The 25,926-nt window shown below is 39.0% G+C and overlaps 1 protein-coding gene across 3 annotated transcripts in view; it reads left to right on the forward strand.

The window, feature by feature from the left end:
• Window positions 1-571: 571 nt before the first annotated feature.
• The window catches only part of LOC127427837 (ubiquitin-like modifier-activating enzyme ATG7), a 140,630-nt gene continuing 115,275 nt past the window's right edge, over window positions 572-25,926 (forward strand). Inside the window, exons 1-10 of one of the 3 annotated variants that reach the window (XM_051675660.1) lie at window positions 572-1,230; window positions 1,563-1,624; window positions 2,103-2,288; window positions 6,750-6,804; window positions 6,893-7,010; window positions 7,569-7,646; window positions 7,728-7,844; window positions 9,788-9,931; window positions 14,411-14,499; window positions 16,212-16,333. In XM_051675660.1, the coding sequence (XP_051531620.1) occupies window positions 2,123-2,288; window positions 6,750-6,804; window positions 6,893-7,010; window positions 7,569-7,646; window positions 7,728-7,844; window positions 9,788-9,931; window positions 14,411-14,499; window positions 16,212-16,333 (889 nt within the window). In that variant the 5' untranslated portion in view covers window positions 572-1,230; window positions 1,563-1,624; window positions 2,103-2,122. The remainder of the gene's footprint in view (window positions 1,231-1,562; window positions 1,625-2,102; window positions 2,289-6,749; window positions 6,805-6,892; window positions 7,011-7,568; window positions 7,647-7,727; window positions 7,845-9,787; window positions 9,932-14,410; window positions 14,500-16,211; window positions 16,334-25,926) is intronic. The other 2 variants (XM_051675661.1, XM_051675658.1) reach the window with 2 other exon arrangements.

Below are 25,926 nucleotides of genomic sequence, written 5' to 3' on the forward strand. Positions count from 1 at the left end.
TGCTTTTGTTTCACAGCAATAGAAGTAGAAGGCATGTCCATCAGGTGAGAAGCTTCTCGACTCTGAAGGAGAAGTTTTAAAGTTATGATGTGTTGGGCTCCTTTTATACTCGCTGTCTGCACGCGATGTATGGGGGCGGAGCTCCGAACTTCATCTGCCAATGGAACTGGCGTGATGTTATATAGTTCAGAATGAGACCGAGCTCTCAGGAGTGACCCCTAGTGTCTGCTAACGATGTAACGCTGAAGTGACCGACTTGAAAGGGAACCTACAAATAGCTTACTTGTAAATGTCTCTGCATATTAAACAACTGGTTAATGGTTTCACTACAGTGGACACATTGTAAAAGCCATTTTTAACCATTTAAGGTGTGATTTTACATTCAAACCACAACTGATGATTACCTTTGACCCTTACCCATAATTCCAGATGACTGTCCTCTTTATAAATCATTGTTTTATATTTTTGACAACATACATTTATGGTTAAAGGAATGCTGCTCATCTGCATGTAAAAACACTTTAGGCTTCTGTTACACGTGTACATCTGAGCCAGCTGCGTGGATTTTCTGGCTAGTCCACTGTTACCGACGCCCATGCTTTCTACTGCACCTTTAATATGAGCTGATTCAAAGGATTTATTGGGCTCAGAATGAAAAGGAACGGCGTTTATAAGTTTTTGTCCGTTTTTTCCTGTCTAATCGTCTGTGTTTTCTTGCTGTTTTGGATTTTTGCCTTTTATTCGATGGTTCTGGCACCGTAACAGATGTCTACGTTCTCCATGCTTTAGTTTTCATTAACACAGCGAAAGCCGATTTGACAAGCATAAGTTTCTAATCTGTTCATGCCACAGGTTAACGTTATTTAGCAACATCGCTCATATATTGCAATCTAATAAAAAAAAATATTTTGCAGGATAATATGACCGTGTGACGCTTTAAAACATTTAACAGGATGGAAACATATTTGCTAACACTGTTGTTCTTCAGTTGGACACTTTACAGCTCCTTATAACTTTGTTAAAGGTGTCACAATTTGGAAGAGGGGTTTTCTATTAGTTGTACATGCGATAAGTGCATCACGTCTAATATCACTATATTTTTTTAAATATTAAATTAATTATAATAAGTCATATGAGAAGCGACGCTGAGGCGATACCAAAACAAACCGACTGCGCATGCGTCTTGTGACGATAGCCGTCACATGACCTCAAACAGGAAGTGTATATCTGGTGAGTGATGTTTAAGTTTCATATATATTTACTGCTGGTCTGATGCTGTTTGAATGATTTACGTAATATAGTCAATGCATATAATTATCGGAGATTTCTGTCATCATTCCCGAGCTCGTGTTATTTACTATAGTGTGCTAAAAACATATAATGACAGTGACAGAGACTCAATGGCTTCACCGAAGCAGAGACAGCAGTTACATTAAAACACTAAAGAACACTTTACTTCTTACTTTTATTATGTTGACAACTCATAACGAATTGTATGGACGCTTTATCAGCTAAATATACTCTTAACTGTGTGATTTTTTTTTTTTTTTTTTTTTTTTTAGACAGTAAGCCCTGCTGAAGTGAGAAAAAGGAAGTAACCAACTTCCATTTTAACAAATCTTAAGTATTTCATCATAACTGTTATATGTTATATATATATATATATATATATATATATAAAAAGCAGCAGACAGACAACATTGCAAAGTGCATTTTTAAAGAAGGCTTTTGCCTACTTTAACATTTATGTTAAAGTGTATTTGTAGTTTATTTATTCATATTAAATATTTTATTACAAATCCATTATAATATATTCATTTTAATTTTATTGGATTTATGAAGTCAGTTACCCTTAAGTTCACACAGGTGTCAGCAGAGTAACCACAGGTGTAGTTCAACACATTAACTATTGACATGTTCCACTAATGTTGGACAACCAGAAAGTATCCAAACACTTATTGTCTTTATTTTGAACAGTTTATTCATTGCTTTAGGATTTCAAAAGTAACAAACTTCTACTTGGTTTGATTTTTTTTACAGTTGTCTTTATATTGTCTTGTGGGGCATTGTTTAGCAGTATGTTGTTTCATTATGTGTCTAAGGAATATAACTGTCAATCCTGATGGCTGCCGAGTCAATAGAGAGAGGCACAGCTGCCCCAAAGCTGCAGTTTGCACCTTTCTGCAGTGCTCTGGAGGCAGGATTCTGGCATCAGCTCACACAGAAGAAACTCAATGACTACCGCTTAGATGAAAGCCCCAAAAACATCAAGGGCTATTATTATAATGGTGAGTCTAGGGGATGTGATAATGAAAGAGGTGTTTTGCAAAAATTTGACTGCAGTGGCCTCTTAAACACTAGACTACTGTCATGGATGCTTGATCATGGATTAGGTTGCTCATCTTGAATAAATAATTTTATTGTCGATGCTTGAAACACATAAGAGTACATTAAACTTTAATACTAAATGTATTTTTAATCAAGTGCAGTGTGCTATAAATAAAGGTGCAGTAAGTAATTTTTTGTTTGGCTGGATTCAGAATAGCATACTACAATACATTTTTTGCATTATACGATATGTGCTGTATATTGTATGCTGTTTGCAAGTTTTCTGTATGCATAAATTACCCAGAGGAAATCCTACATTTGCCAAAATGTGCACTCGAGGTGACTAGGGCTGTGGCGATACAATCAAATGTCGAAATATCGCGATAGTTTTTCTCACAGGCAAAAATTTAGATTTTCCACTTAAAGGTATAGTTCACCCAAAAATGAAAATTCTCTCATTTACTCAACCTTATACCATCCCAGATATGTGACATTCTTTCTTCTGCAGAACACAAATTATGATTTTCAGAAGAAAATTTCAGCTCTGTAGGTCCATACAATGCAAGTGAATGGGTGCCAAAATGTTGATGCTCCAAAAAGCACAAAAGCATCATAAATTTAACCCATAAGGCTCCAGTGTTTTAATCCATATATTCAGAAGTGAAATGATAGGTGTGGGTCAGAAACAGATCAATATTTAAGTCTCTTTTTTTGCTAGAAATTCTTCTCCCTGCCCAGTAGGGGGCGATATGCATAAAGAATGTGTATCACCAAAAACACAAGAAGAAGTTTGTGAAAGTGATCTGTTTCTCACCCACACCTATCATATAGCATATAGCTTCTGATGACATTGATTTAACCACTGGAGTCTTATGGATTACTTTTATGCTGATTTATGCGATTTTTGGAGCTTCAAAATTTTGCACCCATTCACTTGCATTGTATGGACCAACAGAGCTGAGATATTCTTCTAAAAATCTTCACTTGAGTTCAGCAGATTAAAGAAAGTTATACACATCTGGAATGGCATAAGGGTGAGTAAATGATAAGAGAATTTTCATTTTTGGGTGAACTATTCCTTTAATCGCGATCTTCATTTGAACGATCCAGAAGCTGATTCTTAAAAACCTAAGATTGCTTTTTTTATTTTATGCGCAACCCTCTAAAATGCAAGTAAATATCTTGCATATGCAACTAAAATATCTGAGTAGCCACTGGCTGGTAATTTTTGTGATTTCAATCAGTTTTTTAGTAGTGTAGTGACAAAGAAGTTCAGCACCATGATCCTTTCACCACGTATTGAGTTAAAATTTGGTTGAACTTTTTCTTTGTAATGTACACCGAGGTCCATGTAATGAATTTGGCATTGAATAATGTCTCTTTTAATATCCTCTCAGTTCTTTACAATCAGTTATCGATTGTAAAACAACAGAAGAAACATTTAATTCTAATCTCACATAACAAAGATGCTAAATAAACCATTCGACCAAAATACTTCTGTCCCTGACGCTGGGTTTGAAGAGTCAGAACTGTTGTAGCACTTGTTCTACATATCAATGCTTGTAAATAGTACAAGTTAGGCATGTAAATGACAAACTTGTCACAAAATATAATTATGCAATATAAAATATGCAATTTCATGTTTATTGATAGAATACATGGGATTTGTACATACACTATATTGCCAAAAGTATTCGCTCACCCATCCAAATAATTGAATTCAGGTGTTCCAATCACTTCCATGGCCACAGGTGTATAAAATGAAGCACCTAGGCATGCAGACTGCTTCTACAAACATTTGTGAAAGAATGGGCCGCTCTCAGGAGCTCAGTGAATTCCAGCGTGGTACTGTGATAGGATGCCACCTGTGCAACAAGTCCAGTCGTGAAATTTCCTCGCTACTAAATATTCCACAATCAACTGTCAGTGGTATTATAACAAAGTGGAAGCGATTGGGAATGACAGCAACTCAGCCACGAAGTGGAAGGCCACGTAAAATGACAGAGCAGGGTCAGCGGATGCTGAGGCGCATAGTGCGCAGAGGTCGGCAAATTTCTGCAGAGTCAATCGCTACAGACCTCCAAAGTTCATGTGGCCTTCAGATTAGCTCAAGAATAGTGCGAAGAGAGCTTCATGGAATGGGTTTCCATGGCCGAGCAGCTGCATCCAAGCCACACATCACCAAGTGCAATGCAAAGTGTCGGATGCAGTGGTGTAAAACACGCCGCCACTGGACTCTAGAGCAGTGGAGACGTGTTCTCTGGAGTGACGAATCACGCTTCTCCATCTGGCAATCTGATGGACGAGTCTGGGTTTGGCGGTTGCCAGGAGAACGGTACTTGTCTGACTGCATTGTGCCAGCTGTGAAGTTTGGTGGAGGGGGGATTATGGTGTGGGGTTGTTTTTCAGGAGCTGGGCTTGGCCCCTTAGTTCCAGTGAAAGGAACTCTGAATGCTTCAGCATACCAAGAGATTTTGGACAATTCCATGCTCCCAACTTTGTGGGAACAGTTTGGGGATGGCCCCTTCCTGTTCCAACATGACTACACACCAATGCACAAAGCAAGGTCCATAAAGACATGGATGAGCAAGTTTGGTGTGGAAGAACTTGACTGGCCTGCACAGAGTCCTGACCTCAACCCGAAAGAGCACCTTTGGGATGAATTAGAGCGAAGACTGCGAGCCAGGCCTTCTCGTCCAACATCAGTGTCTGATCTCACAAATGCGCTTCTGGAAGAATGGTCAAAAATTCCCATAAACACACTCCTAAACCTTGTGGAAAGCCTTCCCAGAAGAGTTGAAGCTGTTATAGCTGCAAAGGGTGGGCCGACGTCATATTAAACCCTATGGATTAAGAATGGGATGTCACTTAAGTTCATATGCATCTAAAGGCAGATGAGCGAATACTTTTGGCAATATAGTGTATATAATGGCCAAATTATGAAAAAAATAATATTGGTAAACTTAATATTTCCGTAATTTACCAAGTTATAAGATCCCCTGTGTAATTAAATACAACATTAGCTTAAAGAGAATTTCTTTCATACTGAATGTAAGCAAAATTGACATTATAACTGAAACATACCCAAATGAATTGGAATTGAAAGCTTGTGAATCAGAATTGAATCAAATCATGATATTGTGATATATTGAATCATGCACTGCAAAAAATTATTTTCAAGACAATTATTTTTGTCTTGTTTCCAGTAAAAATTAAAACGTGATTTATTTGACAAGCAAACTGGCATAAGATTTTAAGTCTTGTTTTGAGAGAAATCTAACTGAATTTAGTGAGATTTATGCTTAAAACAAGAAAAAACTGTTTGCCAATGGTATAAGAAAAAGAAACTTATTTCCAAGGGAAGACAAGTTTATTTTTCTTACCCCATTGGCAGATTTTTTTCTTGTTTTAAGTCTAAAGTTCACAAAATTTTGTCAGATTTCTCTCAAAACAAGACTTGGTGTCTTATGCCATTTTGATTGACATGTAAATAAATCATGTTTTAAGAATGTTTAGATAAATTTACAGGAAAATAAGACAAAAATAGTCTTGAAAATCATTTTTTGCAGTGTGACGTGTATCGCAATACGTATTGTATCGTGAGGTGGCTGACTTTCTATTTCTACCATGAGGAATAAACCGGAAGTAACATCAGTAACGTTTTTAACATATCCTTTTTGACTCATTTATTGATCGGACTGCCAAGATTTAAGACCCTTTTAACACAAAATGTTAATAAAAATGCAAAATAACCAGGATGATAACTGGATGCCACTCACTGAATTACACATGCCACGTAATGAGTTTATGTGACAACAATGTAGCATTCTACTATATAAAACTATTGTTGCATAGTGTATTCTTTTCCACATACTTTTTTATTTTTATATACTGTACGCAGTATACAGCATATAATACGCTGAATGCAATATGAAGTACTAGTATTCCATTCTGAGCATAGTGTTTGAGTTTCACAAGCTATTATTTGTCTTTGTAAACAACCTATATGACAGTCAAGGACTTTATACTGATACCTACCTGTGTGTATGTAGCATCATACATTTTTTTTTTACCGATGTCATTGTAGAAAAAACACTTCATAGGCATATTTGTCACCCGTGATTATTATGTGACAAAATGTTCGGTAATAATGGGGTTACAGAGATAAAGTAAGTAGTCTGGTCATGTTATCTCAACATGGCAGCCACCATGCAGATGGACCACACTTATGTAAAATTAAACAGCTTTTTCGAGAGGACTGCATCAATGATATGACTGGAGTTTTCATTGCTTGTGAGTGTATATAACTGTACACATGTTTGTTAAAAGTAGTATTCATTTGTGGTAAACTTGTGAAAAAAATAAAAAAATACTTACTGCACCTTTAAGCTGTAATGTAAATATTTTATTATAAAACGCAGGTGATCCTGTTGGCTTGCCGACACGCTTGACCCTGGAGTTCAGTGCATTTGAAGTGTAAGTTTGTACATTTCTTATTATCATATAATTAAATATATATTTAATTATTTTGAGTTTTTTTTAAAATATTTTTTTATTTGTCTAGTGATGGACCCACACCTGCTCGCTGCTGTTCAGCCTCTGGAACTCTTTACAACACCAACACATTAGAAGCTTTCAAATCTACTGACAAGAAAGCTATCCTAGAAAAAGCAGCCAATGAGGTTGAGTAGTTTGTTTGATTTAGGGAATGCATTATGGGTTACTTTGGTTTCTTGGTCAAGAAACACTGTTATTAACACTGGATTGTTGCCATGCAGAATTGAATTAAGAACAGCTGTAAGAATAGTTTTTAATTATATTTTTTTATACATTTTATTTGTTAGTATATATTTTGCATAAAACATGCTATACATACAAATATACATGTACTGTATATATATGTGTGTGTGTGTGTGTGTGTGTGTGTGTGTGTATGTAATGTGTATATATACAGTATATGCATATTTATATTTACAGGACGCAGCAGAACATCTAAAAACGTTTTCTTTTTCTGGTCCTCCTTACAATTCATATTGCAATTCAGCATCCTCAGGGACTCGAACAATTCAGTTCAAATTTATACTCTTTAAGGAGACAATTCCTAAATTCTGAATTTTAACCAACATTGCATTCAAAGCATGAATGCAGAATTTGCAGAAACAGTGTTTTGAAATCAGAATCATAAATTAGTTTTCGTAATGTCAGCTTAATTAATACTGTTAATTTTGTCATTTTTACAGATTTGGAATGCTATTCAATCAGGGGCTGCGGTGGAAGACTCATCAGTTCTAAACAAATTCATTCTCTTGACATTTGCGGTTTGTATGCCAACAGTTTTGAAATTTCTGTTGAAAGTCCTTTCATCCATTTGTTCCTGACTGGTACTTTTGTTTATCCAGGATCTGAAGAAATACCATTTCTATTATTGGTTCTGTTTTCCTGCCCTTTGCTTTTTGGAAGGAGTCCAACTCGTTCAGGAGCCGATGTCATTAGAGCAGAGATTCTCTGTCAAACAGGTGCAGAAAAGAGCACTCATTTTACTAACTCATTTGTCTTACCAGGAAGTTATTTGTGGATGTTGTTTCTTTGGTACAGATAATGATTCATTACACAATGCATTATGTAAAACCATGCCCTGATTTAAATTTCGAATTTGATGTTAATAATTTTATGTTTAATAAGACACTTGAAATGCATTATACAGTACAGTTGCACCAAAGCGTGACTCAAGCCACAATTAAAAAGGTATGAATGCCATTGCATTTTATAACAAAATATCAAAGCAAGTGGCTTTAATTTGAAAGAACAACGGGACAAACACACTTTTAAACCAAAACATTTAAAAAAAATAATAATTTTGAAATAATAAAACAACATTTACACTGTTTAAAGTGAAGACTAAGTATTGTGAAACTTTGGGCTCTCTTTTCGTGACCACGCTAGTCGCATGATCATGCACAATGTCTTATCTAATTGTCATGAGAGCGCTAATTCTAAGGGCAGTTTTGTGCAAAAATGGAGATTCAACCAGCAGGTGGTAATAAAGTTCATGTCCAAACTCTGAAAATACAGTGGAACATCAAATTATTTACATCAAGTTATAGTCGATTTATGAAACAAAAATGTATGAGAACTCTCTTGAGGTCATGGCTTATTTTTCAATTATTATTATTATTGTGTTTTTTATTTACAATTGTATTTATGATCTAATTTTTATTAGTAATTTTCCACCTGTTGTCAAAGAGTGTTTTTTTTTTAAGTCACAGCAAAAGTGGCCGGTGGAAGAAGTTGGAGAGTGTAAAATGTTTGGGTTTGGGGAGGTGGTTATGTAAAAAAAAATTTTGACCACTTTATTATTTTAATTATATTTTCATTTAGTTTGAAATGTAATTTAAATTTAGAAATATTTTCGATTTAAGTTTTTCATATTTCAGTGAATGAATGAATTTTTTAAAGCAAAATTGACTGGTAGAAGTGAAGTGCTTCCAAAAAAAAGAAATCCACATCCTAATTTGGAAGTCTGATACAATCACTTTTAATATTAGCCATGATTTGTGTGGTGTAGATCAATTTGATTAATAAATACATAAATCCTTACATTCTCTATAATTTGACAGAGCCTACATCCAAGTCCTGACTAGAACCGAAATTTCCATGTGTATAAAAGGAGCGTGTCGCAAGAAATATGCCAGACATGCAGTTAATGCACAAAAGAATGAAAGTCATGATTTCTATTCTTCTAATTTGTTGCATACAGCCCATTTACACTACCAAATTCTTATGAATGTGCTGTCTTTATTTATATCGCTGGTGCTTGACAGGGAATGATAGGATGCAGTTGGTGTAATAACCTAAATTAAATTGCAACCGGAATTAAATTGCACTTGACCCAGCCCATTAGCGCTTTGCACGTGCAATTTCATCAAACCCATTTGTGCCTAGACTTAATGCATGCTTGCACGAAAATACCAAATCTTCATGGCCATGCCCACTGACTTTGCACTTATGACATATCGCATAGTGCTGAGCTTAGCATCTGCGCTCTTAAATTAGGGCCATTTGTGGTTGTCAATCTTTGTAGAGCATAACCATAGTTAATTTGATGAACTACATTTGTTACTCTTCTAGCACAACTGTGTGAACTTAAGGGAAACTGACTTTATACAGCCACAAAAAATCACATTACGAAAATAGCTCAGAAAAGAGTAGTTCTGAGAAAAACTCTTGCATCAATTGTCTCGGATGACACATGCTTTGATGTTTTGAAATCTAACGCATTGATATTCAGGCATTTTTATTTGTGTCTTAAGTGGGCCCTCTGTATATGTCCACAGGTAGACTTTAAACTAGATATCTCTCCATGACTAAACATTTTCCAAACATCAGTAAACTTTGATTTAATTTCAGCATGTTTCATGAGTTTATGAAATTTGTTGTTTTGGATTTATCTATTTCACAGATCTCCAGCTTGCAAATAGCATATGATAATCTTTGCTCCTCGACTGGGATGACAGCAGTCCCACATTTTCTGCTCAAGTACACAGATGAAAGTGTTGAAGTCGCTGCTCTAAAAGACTTGAACTCCTTCACAGACCTAACAAAGGTAATTTCTAGTATTAAGCTATTGTTATTAACAGAATAACCTAAGGTTATCACATATAACTTAAAGGAATATTCCGGGTTCAATACAATTTAAGCTCAATTTACAGCATTTGTGGCATAATACTGATTATGAAAAAAATAGATTTTGACTTGCCCCTCCTTTTCTTTGAAAAAAGCAAAAATTGAGGTGACAGTGAGGCACTTACAATGGAAGTGAATGGGGGCCAATTTTTGAACGTTAAAATACTCACTGTTTCAAATGAATAGCCACAAGACATAAACAATATGAGTGTTAACATCATTTTAATGTGATAAAATTGCTTACTAATCTTTTCTGTGAAAAGAAATAGCCAATTTTACAACTTCATTGCCATGACAGTGTACTGTCAACAAACCCTAAAACAACTGTAAAAATGACAATTTAAACAACTTTACAGCTCAAATAATACATGAATTTTAAAATTTTTTAATGTAAGTGCTTTTATAAAATTATAAGCTTCACATTTCTGCCTTTAAGCCCTCTAAAAATTGGCCACATACACTTCCATTGTAAGTGTCTCACTGTAACCTTGATTATTTATTTTGTTTTTTTTAAAGAAAAGGAGGATTCTGAATAAATATTTGTGGTAATCAACATTATGCCACAAATGCTATCGATTGAGCTTAACTTGTATTGAATTGAAGTGTGTTGTATTTTTGATGTTAACAAACTTTCTCCTTTCCCAGTTTAATATAATAATATGTAATATGAAATCACTGGGGGGGCTACAAATCATTGCTCTGTTTGTTTGAAAATCCTGACCAGCTTGACGCAGTAACAGGGACTCAACCAGTGGCGTACATTTGGGGCAGGACTATCTGTTTTTTCGTGCATGGCAGATAGGGGAGTGTTTAGGGAAACCTGTTTGGATACAGTCATTAATTTTTCAGTTCCTGATGCCGCTAGTGGCTCAGAAATTGCACACTTCACCTTCAGGTCCGATTAACAGCCTCTGTGGCACACTATTGATTACCACAAACAGTTTTTTTTTTTTTTTTTTACTTGTCCCTCAGTTTGTTAAAACAAAGGAAAAATGGGTTCACAGTAAAGGATTTACATTGAAAGCCTATTCACATTATGCAGCAGAGAAACTAGCATGCAGCCATCTTAAGAATTTTGTCTTTGATGTTCCGGTCTAGCATATTCTATATAGATTTCTGTGGTGTTGATGTCAATGTGTAATTAGCTATTGAAGTGGATTTACAGTTTATAGAGTTGTCAAAATGTATCATGAGTATTTTAAAGTGTTCAGGGGATGTCATAACAACTGGAAGCAGAGTGGGGAGATTTTAAAACAAGAGTACTTCATTCATAAATAAAGATTCTACCTTCACACTGTGGACGTATTGATGTGCCTCTGTATTCACGTAACTCCAAGAGACAACACAAAGTCATTCAAATATCTCTGTAAGACACGTCTGACCATCTTCTTGTGTCATTCACTCATCGCGTTATAGTTCAGGTGAGCAGATTTTTGAGTGTTAAACCCAAACGGGTGAAGGGGTGCAACTATTTACACATGCGCGCACACACACACACACACACACACACATACACATACACATATTGGTACGGCTATCCTTATGAGGACTCTCTGTAGACATAATGATTTTTATACTGTACAAACTATAGATTCTATCCCCTAACCCTACCCCTAAACCTAACCCTCACAAAAAAAACTTTTGCATTTTGACATTTTCAAAAAAAAAAACATCATTTACTATGTTTTTTTTGGGGTTTTTTTGTTAAGCGATTTGAATTATGGCGACACTAGAAATGTCCTCATAAACCACATTTATAGCATAATACCCTTGTTATTACCAGTTTGTAAACCACCCAAACCTGCCCACACACACACACACACACCTAAAAGTGTATGTTTTATTTTATATTGCGTTTAGAACTATTTTAATCACATTTAAGCCTCTTAAAGATGTGGGGTGACAAATAAATTTAAAGTAAATTTTATTTGTTTTATGTAATGAACTTGCATGTAAAATAATACGAGCTGTCCTGTTTGAAATTTCATGTCAACTACACATTTTGAACCAAATTATTAATGAGTTGAAACCTAAAAATTAAGCAGAATTACACATATAACAATGAAATGCTTATATCATGTAAAAGTGCAGTGTGTAATAGCTATCTGAATGTGATCTTCCAGGTCCAATTTACCTCTGCTGGTGTCAGAAAAACAAACATTTACAGTGACAGAAAAAACACGTCACAAGCATTTTCACGTAGTAAAGGACTAATACTATCAACTCTTGGTGAAAAATACTTTCTCTGCTCCCACACGTAATCCATTTTGATTGACTCTTCTCAGTAGCATCAATGCAAACAGGAAGTTAGATGACAAAATTCGGAAGAGCGATGCGCTGAAAAGGGGCGGGGCTGAATAAGGTGAATAGGGCAGGTGTTCAACATTGCAAGTAATGTTTAAATTATAGTGTAATACTGTTTTTGTAAGTTTAGCCATGAGAATTTAAAATATTACACGTGTTAGTTCGAGACTGGTGTGTTAGAATCACCAGTCGTGGTCATGGCCATGAAATTTGGGGATTTTCTACCAAGCATGTACTAAGTCTAGGCATTAGTGGGTTGGCTAGAGTTTGTGCGCAAAGACCAAGTGATATGAATGAAGTAAGCCCTTTCAAAAGAAGTTGGTAGCTAGTGCAAATGTGCTGTATGCAATTCATTAGAAGACGATAGAAATAAAGACCATTTGTGTTGCATGTTATTTTGCGCAGTATGCATCCGTATTTCTCCTTAACTGAATGTCAGGTATATCTCTATGATACGCTCTTGTTATACGCATGGAAAAGGTTGTGCTTGTCATGGCTAATTGGATGTTGGCTCTGTTAAATGAAAAAGAATGTAAGTATAATTCATCATATTAATACTGACAATCAAAACCTTGGCTAGTGAAATAATTTTATGTTCTTCTGTAATTCCATAGTTTGAACACGCACTTTGATAGCACCACAGTCCCCAAACTGCAAATGCACTGACTGAGTTTAGACTTTGCACTGAGAGTAGACGCTTTTCTCAAATTATTTTAAGACAATAACTTTTTTCTAAATTGTGAATTCACCCATTGTTTGCGTGCATTTGACCCACAGATAGAGCTAACACCCCCATACACGACCAGTTGCGGGTTGCCCAAGCATAAAAATTGCAGTTAGATTTAGCACTCTCATGTAAATTTGATAAGACGTAGTGAATGGTTATAGCACATAGTGCTTCTTCTAACACAGGTATGAAAATGGAGCTCAGTATGTGTTACAGTAGCATCCCAAGAAGGTACGTGACATCTGCCGAGTGGCCTACTGTTTACATGGAGCAAACTCCACCCACAGGGAAAAATATTGGTGACACTTAACCAGAAAATCATCCACTTAGTAAGTTGTCCCACCTACAAAGGTTTAGATTTAGACAACTTTACATTTACGCAAATAACACACATTTTTAGTGAGTAATGTCATCGTGTCAAGTGCTTTAACCAAAAAACAAACTTCAAATTTTTTTTTATAACAAAAGCATACTGTACTTTTCAGAACCCAAACTTCCTCCTCACTACAAAAAGAGCATTTGTTGAAACCAAGCTGCCAAAATGACTTGTTCTCTACTTCTTCCACATCGTGATGTCACACTGTGGTAAACATTTCCATCTGACCATGTCCACAACAACACATCAAAGCCTACTTTACCTTATCACTTCCGTAGCCCCGCCCAGTAATGGTTAGCAGTGAGATAGCAGATCAGTCAAGAGCAGAGAACCATTCATAACAGTGGGCTGTTTACTGTCAAGTCTTAAAGGAGAAGCAGCACCAAAAGTTTCTGATAGAGGGTCAGAATGAGGGTGGAAAATTATCATGTTTTACAAAAATATGGCTTAATAATTTAATAAAAAGGCATGTCATGACAACTTTAAGTCCTCCAGTACACTTGACCCATAGATATCCATTATCAGTGCATTACTGTACACAATTTTTGTTTGTTTTGAATTACTGTCTGTGGTAATCTCAAGTCACAGGTGGTATTGACAGAGCTTAAAGGCCCAGGTATACTTAGTTTTTGCGGGTTCCGGATCGGCTCGTACCCGGCCGACTGTGTTGCCTTTCTGAGTATACTTTTCTGACCGCGAACAAATAGGAACTTGTTTGATGCATGCGCACTACAACTGCTTTGTGACACTCTTTTTGTAGGGTCAATGGCCAGCACATGCGCAGACAATCTAGACATGCGTGGTCAGGCCGCGTGGCTGTGCTGATGACACAATTTGTTTCACATACTGTGTGCGGAGCGATCTGCAACACACACACCCGAAGTATACTTTGGCCTTAAGTTGTTTGTAATTTTGAAAGTGTTACTAAGATTTAAGTAACTATTAAAACATTGCATTCATATAAAATGGGGGATGTGTTCTTTGTTTTAAAGATTACTGTGGGTGTGTATGACCCCTGCACGCTGCCTCAACATCCTGGATGGCCCCTCAGAAACCTCCTCATCCTACTCGCAAAAAAATGGTACTCTACTAATTTTTTTCTAACATTCCACTACTTTATTTACAATCCATTTCAAAGATGTTTGTTTTACAGCTAAAAGAATGTGGGGAAAAAAAAGATCAACCTTCAGAGTTTTGTCATTGTAATAATATAATGCACTGCCTGGTACTATGATGGGTTTGGTGTCACTGGGCCTCATTCATGAAAGCTTCGTAAATATGTAAGTAAATTCTGAGTAATTTGCATGTAAAATAGACCTTGGCTATGTAAACGAATTCCAAACATTCACGAATACATGGCGTGTGCACATTCATTCACAATTATCATAATCCACGCACATGAAAATGCCATATAAGGAAGACATCAGATGTGCTAGTAAATGTGAATTGGTATATGCATAACAGTAATGAAAGTGTTTTAAATGAAGTGCATTCAAATCACAACATTTTGATTTAGCAAGCATGCTGGTGTGGTCACAAAAAAAGTGGGGAACTTACTGTCACCGCATGTTCTGGCTTCCATCTGAGGTTCTTTTTTTAATCGAATTGTCCAAGAGGTAATTTAAAAAAAAAAATTTGTGTAAAAATATTTCTGTCCGAAACACTGTGAGCTAATAAAGATTTGCAAGCTAAACTACTTTTTCTATTTTTTTCTCGTTGTTTTGTGAGCGCACCTGCCCGCGATGTGTGTTTATTTATAGGTTTAACAGCAGTAACATTGACCATTTGTTATCAACTGAACATGATTTATCAATACCTGAATTAGTGAAACCAAAATTATAGAGCTCATACTGTCCAACCAGTCACATTACAGGGCTTTATTTTTTATTTTTTCTAAAAAATGGCAAGCATCAAATAATTTTTATACATTTTTATTATTATTATTTTTATTGCACTTCTATCAAAATGTAGTCATGGCAGTTTGTCTGAAAGAACACACAACGTTCGATGTCTTACACATAATTTACATTTGGTCAGGAGCAGGTGTCAATTTTGTTGACGTGTTTCATGAATGACGTCCATTGATTTTATTGATGTGCTCAAATACTGCCCTATGGCAGTATGATGATTGTTATTTGTTAGTTATGTAACACAGATAGCCTTACAAAAATACTGTGGCGGTACCATGGTGCAATGATGGTATCAAATGGAATGCTTTTGCAATGCTGGAGCAATACTTTGATATTTACCATGTTACTGAATAATCACTATATTTTTTTACCATGGTATTTATGTACCAAGATACTTTAAGGAAAATTGTGTGGACCATATCATGGTACATTTAAAAAAGAACATGGTCTTACCATGGTATCATGTTCGAAAGATCATGGCATTACTGTGATATTTGTTAATGCCATAATAAATGCAAAAAAACTTTGGTATCTCCATGTTAACATATGTAAAAAGTAACATGGTATTACTATGATATCATATGCAAAAAATAACGTGTTACCATGGTACCATATCCAAAGAGCCATGGTACATGTCCAAAAAAACTTGCAATTATTTGGTACCATGTACAAGAAACATGGTATTACCATGGTTCTTTTCTATTTTAGGAAAAAATTGTCCTAACAGTTTAGAACAAATTCTAAATTTTGCAGTTTTCCAGTGTTCAAATGTCAAGATATTCCAGCAGTGCTCACTCTTGCGGTGCATGGTCTCTTTGTAATGGTACTATAAGTTTAAGGTCATTTGTGCTCAAAGAGCAGTGTGTGTTTGTGTAAATGCCAGGGGTTCACAGCTGGATGTTCTGGAGGTTCTGTGCTTCAGAGACAGAACTCTACAAGGAAGCCGCTCCATTCAGCACAGCATCATCTTTCGGGTCAAGCTTCCAGACCTGTCGGCTTGTGCAGGTAATTTATCATCTTCGCATGAATGCCTCAGAACAGCAGCATAAAGGTAGAACTTTTATCTGGTTTCTGGAGAGGGATGAAACCATTTAAATGTTAATATAGAGTCCTCAGCCCTTCTGCTGTAAGTTTTTATCTTTTGAAGATTTGTTGGATTTCATGAACCGTGAAAGTGAACTTTCACTGGTTCTTCCTGCCTGCTTTGGGAAGATGCCAATGATCCTGGTTTGGTGTGTTTGATTTGGATGTCTTCTGTAACATTCTTCATCACTGATTCTAGGTAAAAGCCATGAATGTATTGTATACATACTTGCTTTTTTATGCCAGAGCTTGAAAAATCAATGTATTATGAAAATACACTCTAAGTTTCAGAACTGAAAACGTCCTCCCTGGTCCAAAAATGAGCATTTATTGAAGCTAAGCTGCATAAACGGCTCATTAAAAAACGGTTAGATTTCTGTTGTCAGAAAGTTGAATACATGAAAGGAATATTTTTCACAAAAAGGAAAATTCTGCTATTATTTACTCACCCCTATGTGGTTCTAACCCTGTATGACATTTCTTCTATGGAAAACACTAAATGTGTTGAAGAAAGTTCATGCTGCTCTTTTTCCAGATGCTGTCAGGATCCAAAAAGGACAGCAAAGTACCATATAAGTACAGCTCTCAAATCTCATTTGTGCATGCATACATTCAAACTTGGCACATGAAGGTGTACCACTCCAGGTTTGATGTCATGTGTGTCATGTGAATGGTCCTGACACGTTTGAATATGTGGAAGCATACATGAGATTTGAGAGGAATGGCAGAGCAGAAGATTTTCAGCAAATAACCACTTACATTTCAGTTGGTTCCTCTTTGTTTGTTTTTTTTCAAAATGTCTCCTTTTGTGTTCCGAAAAAAATAAAAATAGTCATATGGTTTTAGAACAACGTATTTAAACTAGGGTCCATTAGATGGTGCGGTTATTATTCTTTATCGCTGAGAGAGAATGAATCTCTTTGACATCACCCACAACAGGGAAAAGTTGTCGACACCATGGATGGGTTGGAGACTATTGAAAATCCGCCTTTCTCTTTTAAATCCAGATTTTGGCAGCATTTTGGTTTGTTTGGTTTAAAAAGTTGAAAGTTAAAAAGTAAACTGGCCTTATTTGCCTCCAGATATTCCTAAAGATTACTTAAATCATTTAGAGCCTGATGACAGTAAAACAATATCTGTTATGGAGTAGGAAACAGATGATTTTTAAGGTGTTAATTAAATTAAAGGAGGTGTGTAAGGGGGGTTAGAGGGAAAGGAGGAGGCGAGAACCGGCTTGAGAATATAAATAATAGTTTAATGATCAACTTAACCAAAAACACACAAACATAACCACACAGAGGGCAGCTGCTTGTAATTCTCTTTCTCTCGAACTGTCGTCCCCGGCCGCCTTTATCCCTCGCGCGCCCCATCAGGCTGATTGGGGACTGGGCGTGCGTCATTCCAGCCTGGCCCCGGCCTCCTCCGCTCTACACTCCTCCCGGCGTTGCCTCAGCCCGGGGAGCCCCCGGCATAACGTACACCATCCCCCCACCCTCTCCGAGCGGGTCATCCCTGCCTTCCTTGACCTGGGAGGAGACAGGAGGGGAAAAACAACAATAACAACAAAAAACAAAATAGGTGAGGGAAAGGCCAACACGGAGAGAGGAGAGAGAAAAAAAGAAACTCACTCACCGGTTCTCTGATGTGGTGTCGCGTGGTCCTCGATCACTCCTCCACCCTCTCAGGTGGACGGCAGCCGCTCCTCCCCGGGCGGACCGGAGTCAGACCTCCGACCCCCAGCAGACAGAATGCCCCTGGCAGCAGCCCTACTGCTCCAGGCGGTCAGGGAGTCGCTTCCCTCCTCCCCTCATGGACTGCGGTCTTCTCTCAACCCCTCCATGTTTCTGGGGGATGGCAGGGCACTCCTCCGCCCCTGGCAGCAGCTCCATCACTCCAGGTGGTTGGGGAGTCCAGTCCCCACTCGCCTCATGGACTGCGGCCGTCCCCCGCGGTCGGACTACTCTGTCCCCCAGCGGATGGCAGCGGCACTCCCCTGGGTGGACAGCAGTGTCGAGGGCTCTGCGACGGGCATCCCTCCTCCTTCCCGGGTTTCGGCACCAGTGTAAGGGGGTGGTTAGAGGGAAAGGAGGAGGCGAGAACCGGCTTGAGAATATAAATAATAGTTTAATGATCAACTTAACCAAAAACACACAAACATAGCCACACACAGGGCAGCTGCCTGTAATTCTCTCTCTCTCGAACTGTCGTCCCCGGCTGCCTTTATCCCTCGCACACCCCATCAGGCTGATTGGGGACCGGGTGTGCATCATTCCAGCCCGGCCCCGCCCTCCTCCGCTCTACAGTGTTTAGTTTGATTTCATATAGCACCTTAACATTAAAATATTTGTTAAATTTAAAAGGTTTAAGTAAGGAAACATGGAAGGTAGATGTAATGTGGTACTGTGGGGGGAGTTGAAGGCGGTAGGTGACTGGGTTAATTTGTTGTGTAATGGTAAAGGGACCAATTTATCGTGGACTGTGGTTAGCTTTTTTTGAAGGGAGTCGGAGTCACTATCCCTGGTGGATAGCCACACCTTCTGGCCAGGTTGGTAAGCAGCTGGATCAGAATGTCTAGTGTCAGCCTGCTCTTTTTGACGACAGACTGTTCGCTGAAGATATGTGTGAGCAGCATTCAACATCCACTCGATAGTTCTGAACCAGCGGTTGACTGTGGGGACTTCTGAGGGCTCTCCAGACCAAGGGAACAAAGGGTTGAAAACCAAGAATGCACTGAAAGGAGGTGAGTCCATCGGAAGGATGACACAGGGAATTCTTTGCGTATTCCGCCCATGGGAGAAAGCGACTCCACTCATGCTGGTTCTTACTGCACTAGGTTTTGAGGAACCGATTTATCTCCTGGATTTTTTGCTCCATCTTCCCGTTTGTCTGGGGGTGGTAACCTGAAGAGAGGCTGATGGAGATGACCAGGAGATTGAAGAAAGCCTTCCATACCCGTGATGTAAACTGGGGACCTCTGTCGGACACTGTCTTCCGGGAGACCATAGATATGGAAGAAATATTGGAAAAGAGTCTTTGCGGATTCTAGTGCGGCGGGGAGCCCTTTGAGGGGAAGCAGATGACAGGCCTTGGAGAGTCGATCCACTGCCACCAGAATGCAAGTATCGCCCCTGATAGGGGAAAGTCAGTGACAAAGTCCACCCCCATGTGGGACCATGGTTTTTGGGGCACAGGTAAAGACTGAAGTTTCCCGGCTGGGAGACGATGAGGAACCCTCGCTGTCGTGCAGTCCGGGCAGGCATGCATGTAGGTGTTGACATTGTGAAGATGAGGCCACCAGTAGCGGTTACGAAATAAGGTGATTGTCTGTGATGTGCCTGGGTGCCCTGAAGCCAGATTAGAGTGAAAGCAGTCAAAGAGTTTGTGACGTCAAGAAACGGAAACATAGATGTGTCCTGGATGGCAGGTGGCAGGAGCAGTTTTGGTGGTGGTTGATTTTCTGGTCCATATTACTTTATGGGACTGACCAGGATGAGTTCAGGGGATGACGAGGAGTTGTGATCTGGTGCCTGGAGTCAGGAAAGGGCATCGGCTTTAAGGTTTTTGGTGCTGGGTCGATAGGTGACATTAAACTAGAAACGGGTGAAGAACAGGGACCAACTTGATGGGGGTTCAGACCTTTAGCTGAGCATAGATATTCCAAGATTCGATTGTTAGTAATAACCTGGAATGGGTATCGAGCTCCCTCCATCCAGTGCTGCCATTCCTCTAATGCCATCTTGATCGACAGCAGTTCCATGTTCCCGATGTCATAATTTTGCTCAGCTGGAGACAGCTTCTTTGAAAAAAATGCACAAGGGTGGAGCTTGGGAGGACGGCCTTGTCTCTGGGACAGCACGGCCCCGACGCAGGTGGTGGAGGCATCCACTTCCACAATAAAGGGAAGCTCAGGATCAGGGTGCTTAATGATGGCAGTGCTGGTGAAGGCTGTCTTAAGCCACTGGAAGACCTTAGTGGCTTCAGGAGACCAGGGAAGGGTGTTGGGCTTGTTTTTAAGGAGGCTAGTAAGGGGAGCAGCCACCATGCTAAAATTCCTGATGAACCTTCAATAAAAGTTGGCAAAGCCGCAGAAGCATTGGAACTCCTTGATGGTGGTCGGTTGTAGCCAGGATATGATGGTCTGTACCTTGACAGTATCCATCTGCATGTTCTGGGAACTGGTGACATACCCCAGAAAGTGAATAGAGGTTTGATGGAAGAGACACTTTTCTGCCTTAAGGTACAGCTGTTGTTCCTGGAGGCGTCATAGAACAAGTCTTACATGATGGATGTGATCTTGAAAAGAGGAGGAATAAATGAGAACATCATCAATATATATGTTCACAAAACTGTGCTGGTACTCATGGATAATCTCATTCATATCGCAGTACTCATAATAACCACTAAAGGTGATAAAGACGGTCTTCCATTCGTCACCCTTGTGAATGAGATTGTACGTACTGCGTAGGTCCAGTTTCGAGAAGATGTTGGCACCTCTCAGGAGTTCAAGTGCAGATGGTACATGGGTCCGAGGATATTTGAATATTTCACTACGATCTTGTTCAAGGCCCGGTAGTCAATGCAGGGTCGAAGTTCCCGGTGTTTCTTGGCTCCGAAGAAAAAGCAGGAGGCCACTGGGAAAGTGGATGGACGAATGTGTCCTTGACTCAGGGCCTCTCTGATGTAATCCTCCATAGCTTGTTGTTCTGGAAGTGAAAGAGGATATACTCAACCATGAGAAAGTGCACCAGGCAGAAACTGAATAGTACAGTCCCAGAGCCGATGTGGAGGTAACTAGGACGCCTTCTGGGGACAGAAAATGTCACTAAAATCCTGGTATTCTGGCAATATGGAGATGGACTGGGCGATGGTGGGGCTCTCAATGCAGGTGGTATGACATGGACAACTCACTGACTGCAGACTTATTGAGCGAGGTTGTATGGTGAGGGAGACAGTCAGTAAAGCAACATTCACTCCAGGCACACACCTCTCCGCTGGACCAAAAGATGATGGGGTTGTGGTGTACCAGCCAGGGTAATCCCAGGACAATAGCCACAATGGAGTCATCGAGAATGATTAGGGTAATAGATTCGGAGTGTAGGACACTAACTTGAAGTATGATGGGTTCAGTCTGCTGGGTGATGATTCCAGAGTCGATGGGTTTTCCCACTACAGAGTGGATCGGGAGAGGTGCGGGGCATAGTTTTCCTTGGAGGTGGAGTTTGGGAAGAAGCGAATGAGTGATGAAGTTCCCGGCTGATCCTGAATCCAGAAGGGCATTGACAGAATTTAAAGGGTGAGAATTGGAGATGATAATTTTCAGTAGGAGAGATTTATTGTATACAGTAGTGCAATGAACAGAGCTTACCGCTAAACAAGGTGGACGGACTGGGCAGGAGGATAGAAGGTGTTCAGCCGCTCCACAATACAAACAGAGGTGTTGCTCCTGTCTCTGTCTCTGTTCCTCCGGTGTAAGTCGAGTGGGCTGAGCTGCATGGGTTCTTCGTTGGTCAGGGACGACGGGGAAATAGATGGGTTGAAGGAGGGTAACTCTCCTCAAGAATCCACACGTGCATGGGGAATTGTTCCACGAGGCAGGATTGTAGATGATTATCAACCCAGGTAGACAGTTGTATGATTTGGTTGAGCCCCATAGAATCATCTCTCCCTGCGAGCTGTAACTGGAGCGATCTATTCAGCCCCTGGCGGTAAAATGTTATGAATGCCAGTTCGTTCCATTTATTGCTAATGTGCGAAATCGGAGAGCATAATCCGCCACAGATAGATTGCCTTGTTGGAGACTAGAAAGATGCTCGCTGGTGTGGGAACCTTCTGCTGGATGTTCAAATATTTCTCTGAAGTGTGATTTGAAAGTGCTGGCACTTTAATTGCTAAATAATGACTGAATTTTCATTTTTGGGTGAACTATCCCTTAAAAGCTGCACTACAGAACTTTATGCATTCTAGTGACATCTGTGGTTGAAACTTTAAATTGCAAGAAAATTGCAGAAGAACACTCTACGTGAGTTGTGTTTTGGCACTGCTCTTCTGCGTGGATGAATCTCTTGGTCTGAACACCTGGACATCGCCTGTTTGTGATCATGACTGGGAGCTATTCAGAGCTGGAGACATTTGTTTTATTTTCATGTTGATATTAAGTTATTCTATTAAAACGTAAAACTGAAACATTACTTCCTTTGATAAAGATAAACAACAAATATTTTGAATGAATGAAGTTTATGCTTAAAAGCGCTTTTCTGATGCTAGGCACAAACACATATACATAGAGATCAGGGGACTCTCCTCAACCACCACCAGTTACCAGTATATTTTATATGATTATTCAAGTGTTTTATCTACTATTAATGTTTGTATTGTACTACACTTATCAATTTAAGAGGTGAAACTCGTGATATAACTGATATGAGTTCAATGGAAGACTTTATTATTTAATGTTATTGTTAGCCTCAGTTGATAATGCAAGCAAAAAAAAAAAAAACACATAATACTACAATAGTACAAAATGTACACAGTAACACTTTAAACTAAAAACTTAAAACAAGGATTAAATAATGTTGGGGATGACATGTACTTTATTAAACATAAAAATAATATGCAGAAATTTGCAATATAAAAATTACAGTAATACATTTAGTTACTAATTTCTTTAGCAGTAAAGTTATAAAACAGTTGGTTACACAATAAACCAATTTATATGTACATTACTGTGCTATTATATCTGTACATTTTAAACAACTAGAGATGATTATACATTTACATTACATTATACCACGTAAAAGAGAAATGACAATAAACCTACTTTGAACTTGAACTTTGAACATTTCATGGGGAGCTACCTTGTAGTAACTTGTACCTGTAGTGGCTTTTAACCCTGTAATGCCGTATGTATCAAATATGATACACAACGTTTGACGGCTCCTTAAACTACTTCAGAATGTTATCATCAAAAAATCCTCCACGTGCAGCAATGACAGCTTTGCAGATCCTTAGCATTCTAGCTGTCAGTTTGTCCAGATACTCAGGTGACATTTCACCCAACGCTTCCTGTAGCACTTGCCATAGATGTGGCTTTCTTGTCAGGCACTTCTCATGCACCGTACAATCTAGCTGATCCCACAAATGCTCAATGGGATTAAGATCCATAACACTCTTTTCCAATTATCTGTTGTCCAATGTCTGTGTTTTTTTGCTCACGCTAACATTTTGTTTTTCTATTTCAAAAGTGGCTTTTTCTTTGCAATTCTTCCCATAAGGCCTGCACCCCTGAGACTTCTCTTTACTGTTGTACATGAAACTGGTGTTGAGCAGGTAGAATTCAATGAAGCTCTCAGCTGAGGACATGTGAGGTGTCCATTTCTCAAACTAGAGACTCTGATGTACTTATCCTTTAGGTGTACATCTGGCCTTCCACATCACTTTTTGTCCTTGTTAGAGCCAGTTGTCCTTTGTCTTTGAAGACTGTAGTGTACACCTTTGTATGAAATCTTCAGTTTTTTGGCAATTTCAAGCACTGTATTTCCTTCATTCCTCAAAACAATGATTGGCTGATGAGTTTCTAGAGAATTTTTTTTTTGCCATTTTTACCTTATATTGACCTTTAGACATGCCAGTCTATTGCATACTGTGGCAACTCAAAAACAAACACAAATACAATGACACGCTTCATTTAATGACCCAAATAGCTTACAACTGTGTTAATGGCAAGTGATTTTCTAGTACCAAATTAGCAATTTAGCATGATTACTCAAGGATAAGGTGTTGGAGTGATGGCTGCTGGAAATGGGGCCTGTCTATATTTGATCAAAAAATTTTTTCGAATAGTGATGATGCTGTTTTTTACATCAGTAATGTCCTGACTATACTTTGTGATCAGTTGAATGCCACTTTGGTGAATTAAAGTACCAATTTCCTCCCGAAACAGCTAAATCTGTACATTATTCCAAATGTTTGTCTGCCAGTGTACAGTGCATCCGGAAATTATTCACAGCGCTTCACTTTTTCCACAGCGCTTCACTTTTTCCACATTTTGTTATGTTACAGCCTTATTCCAAAATGGATTAAATTAATTATTTTCCTCAAAATTCTACAAACAATACCCCATAATGACAACATGAAAGAAGTTTGTTTGAAATCTTTGCAAATGTATTAAAAATAAAAAACGAAAAAATCACACGTGCATAAGTATTCACAGCCTTTGCCATGACACTTAAAATTGAGCTCAGGTGCATCCTGTTTCCACTGGTCATCCTTGAGATGTTTCTACAACTTGATTGGAGTCCACCTGTGGTAAATTTAGTTGATTGGACATGATTTGGAAAGGCACACACCTGTCTATATAAGGTCTCACAGTTAACAGTGCATGTCAGAGCACAAACCAAGCCTTGAAGTCCAAGGAATTGTCTGTAGACCTCCGAGACAGGATTGTATCGAGGCACAGATCTGGGGAAGGGTACAGAAAACTTTCTGCAGCATTGAAGGTCCCAATGAGCACAGTGGCCTCCATCATCCGTAAATGGAAGAAGTTTGGAACCACCAGGCCTCTTCCTAGAGCTGGCCGCCCGGCCAAACTGAGCGATCGGGGGAGAAGGGCCTTAGTCAGGGAGGTGACCAAGAACCCGATGTTCACTCTGACAGAGCTCCAGCGTTTCTCTGTGGAGAGAGGAGAACCTTCCAGAAGAACAACCATCTCTGCAGCACTCCACCAATCAGGCCTGTATGGTAGAGTGGCCAGACGGAAGCCACTCCTCAGTAAAAGGCACATGACAGCCTGCCTGGAGTTTGCCAAAAGGCACCTGAAGGACTCTCAGACCATGAGAAACAAAGATTGAACTCTTTGGCCTGAATGGCAAGCGTCATGCCTGGAGGAAACCAGGCACCGCTCATCACCTGGCCAATACCATCCCTACAGTGAAGCATGGTGGTGGCAGCATCATGCTGTGGGGATGTTTTTCAGTGGCAGAAACTGGGAGACTAGTCAGGATCGAGGGAAAGATGAATGCAGCAATGTACAGAGACATCCTTGATGAAAACCTGTTCCAGAGCGCTCTGGACCTCAGACTGGGGCGAAGGTTCATATTCCAACAGGACAACGACCCTAAGAACACAGCCAAGATAACAAAGGAGTGGCTACGGGACAACTCTGTGAATGTCCTTGAGTGGCCCAGCCAGAGCCCAGACTTGAACCCGATTGAACATCTCTGGAGAGATCTGAAAATGGCTGTACACCGACGCTCCCCATCCAACCTGATGGAGCTTGATAGGTCCTGCAAAGAAGAATGGGAGAAACTGCCCAAAAATAGGTGTGCCAAGCTTGTAGCATCATACTCAAAAATACTTGAGGCTGTAATTGGTGCCAAAGGTGCTTCAACAAAGTATGGAGCAAAGGCTGTGAATACTTATGTACATGTGATTTATTTTTTACTTCGTTTTTTATTTTTAATAAATTTGCAAAGATTTCAAACAAACTTCTTTCACGTTGTCATTATGGGGTATTGTCT

The sequence above is a fragment of the Myxocyprinus asiaticus genome, chromosome 37 (assembly GCF_019703515.2).
Source record: "Myxocyprinus asiaticus isolate MX2 ecotype Aquarium Trade chromosome 37, UBuf_Myxa_2, whole genome shotgun sequence".
NCBI classification, from domain to species: domain Eukaryota; kingdom Metazoa; phylum Chordata; class Actinopteri; order Cypriniformes; family Catostomidae; genus Myxocyprinus; species Myxocyprinus asiaticus.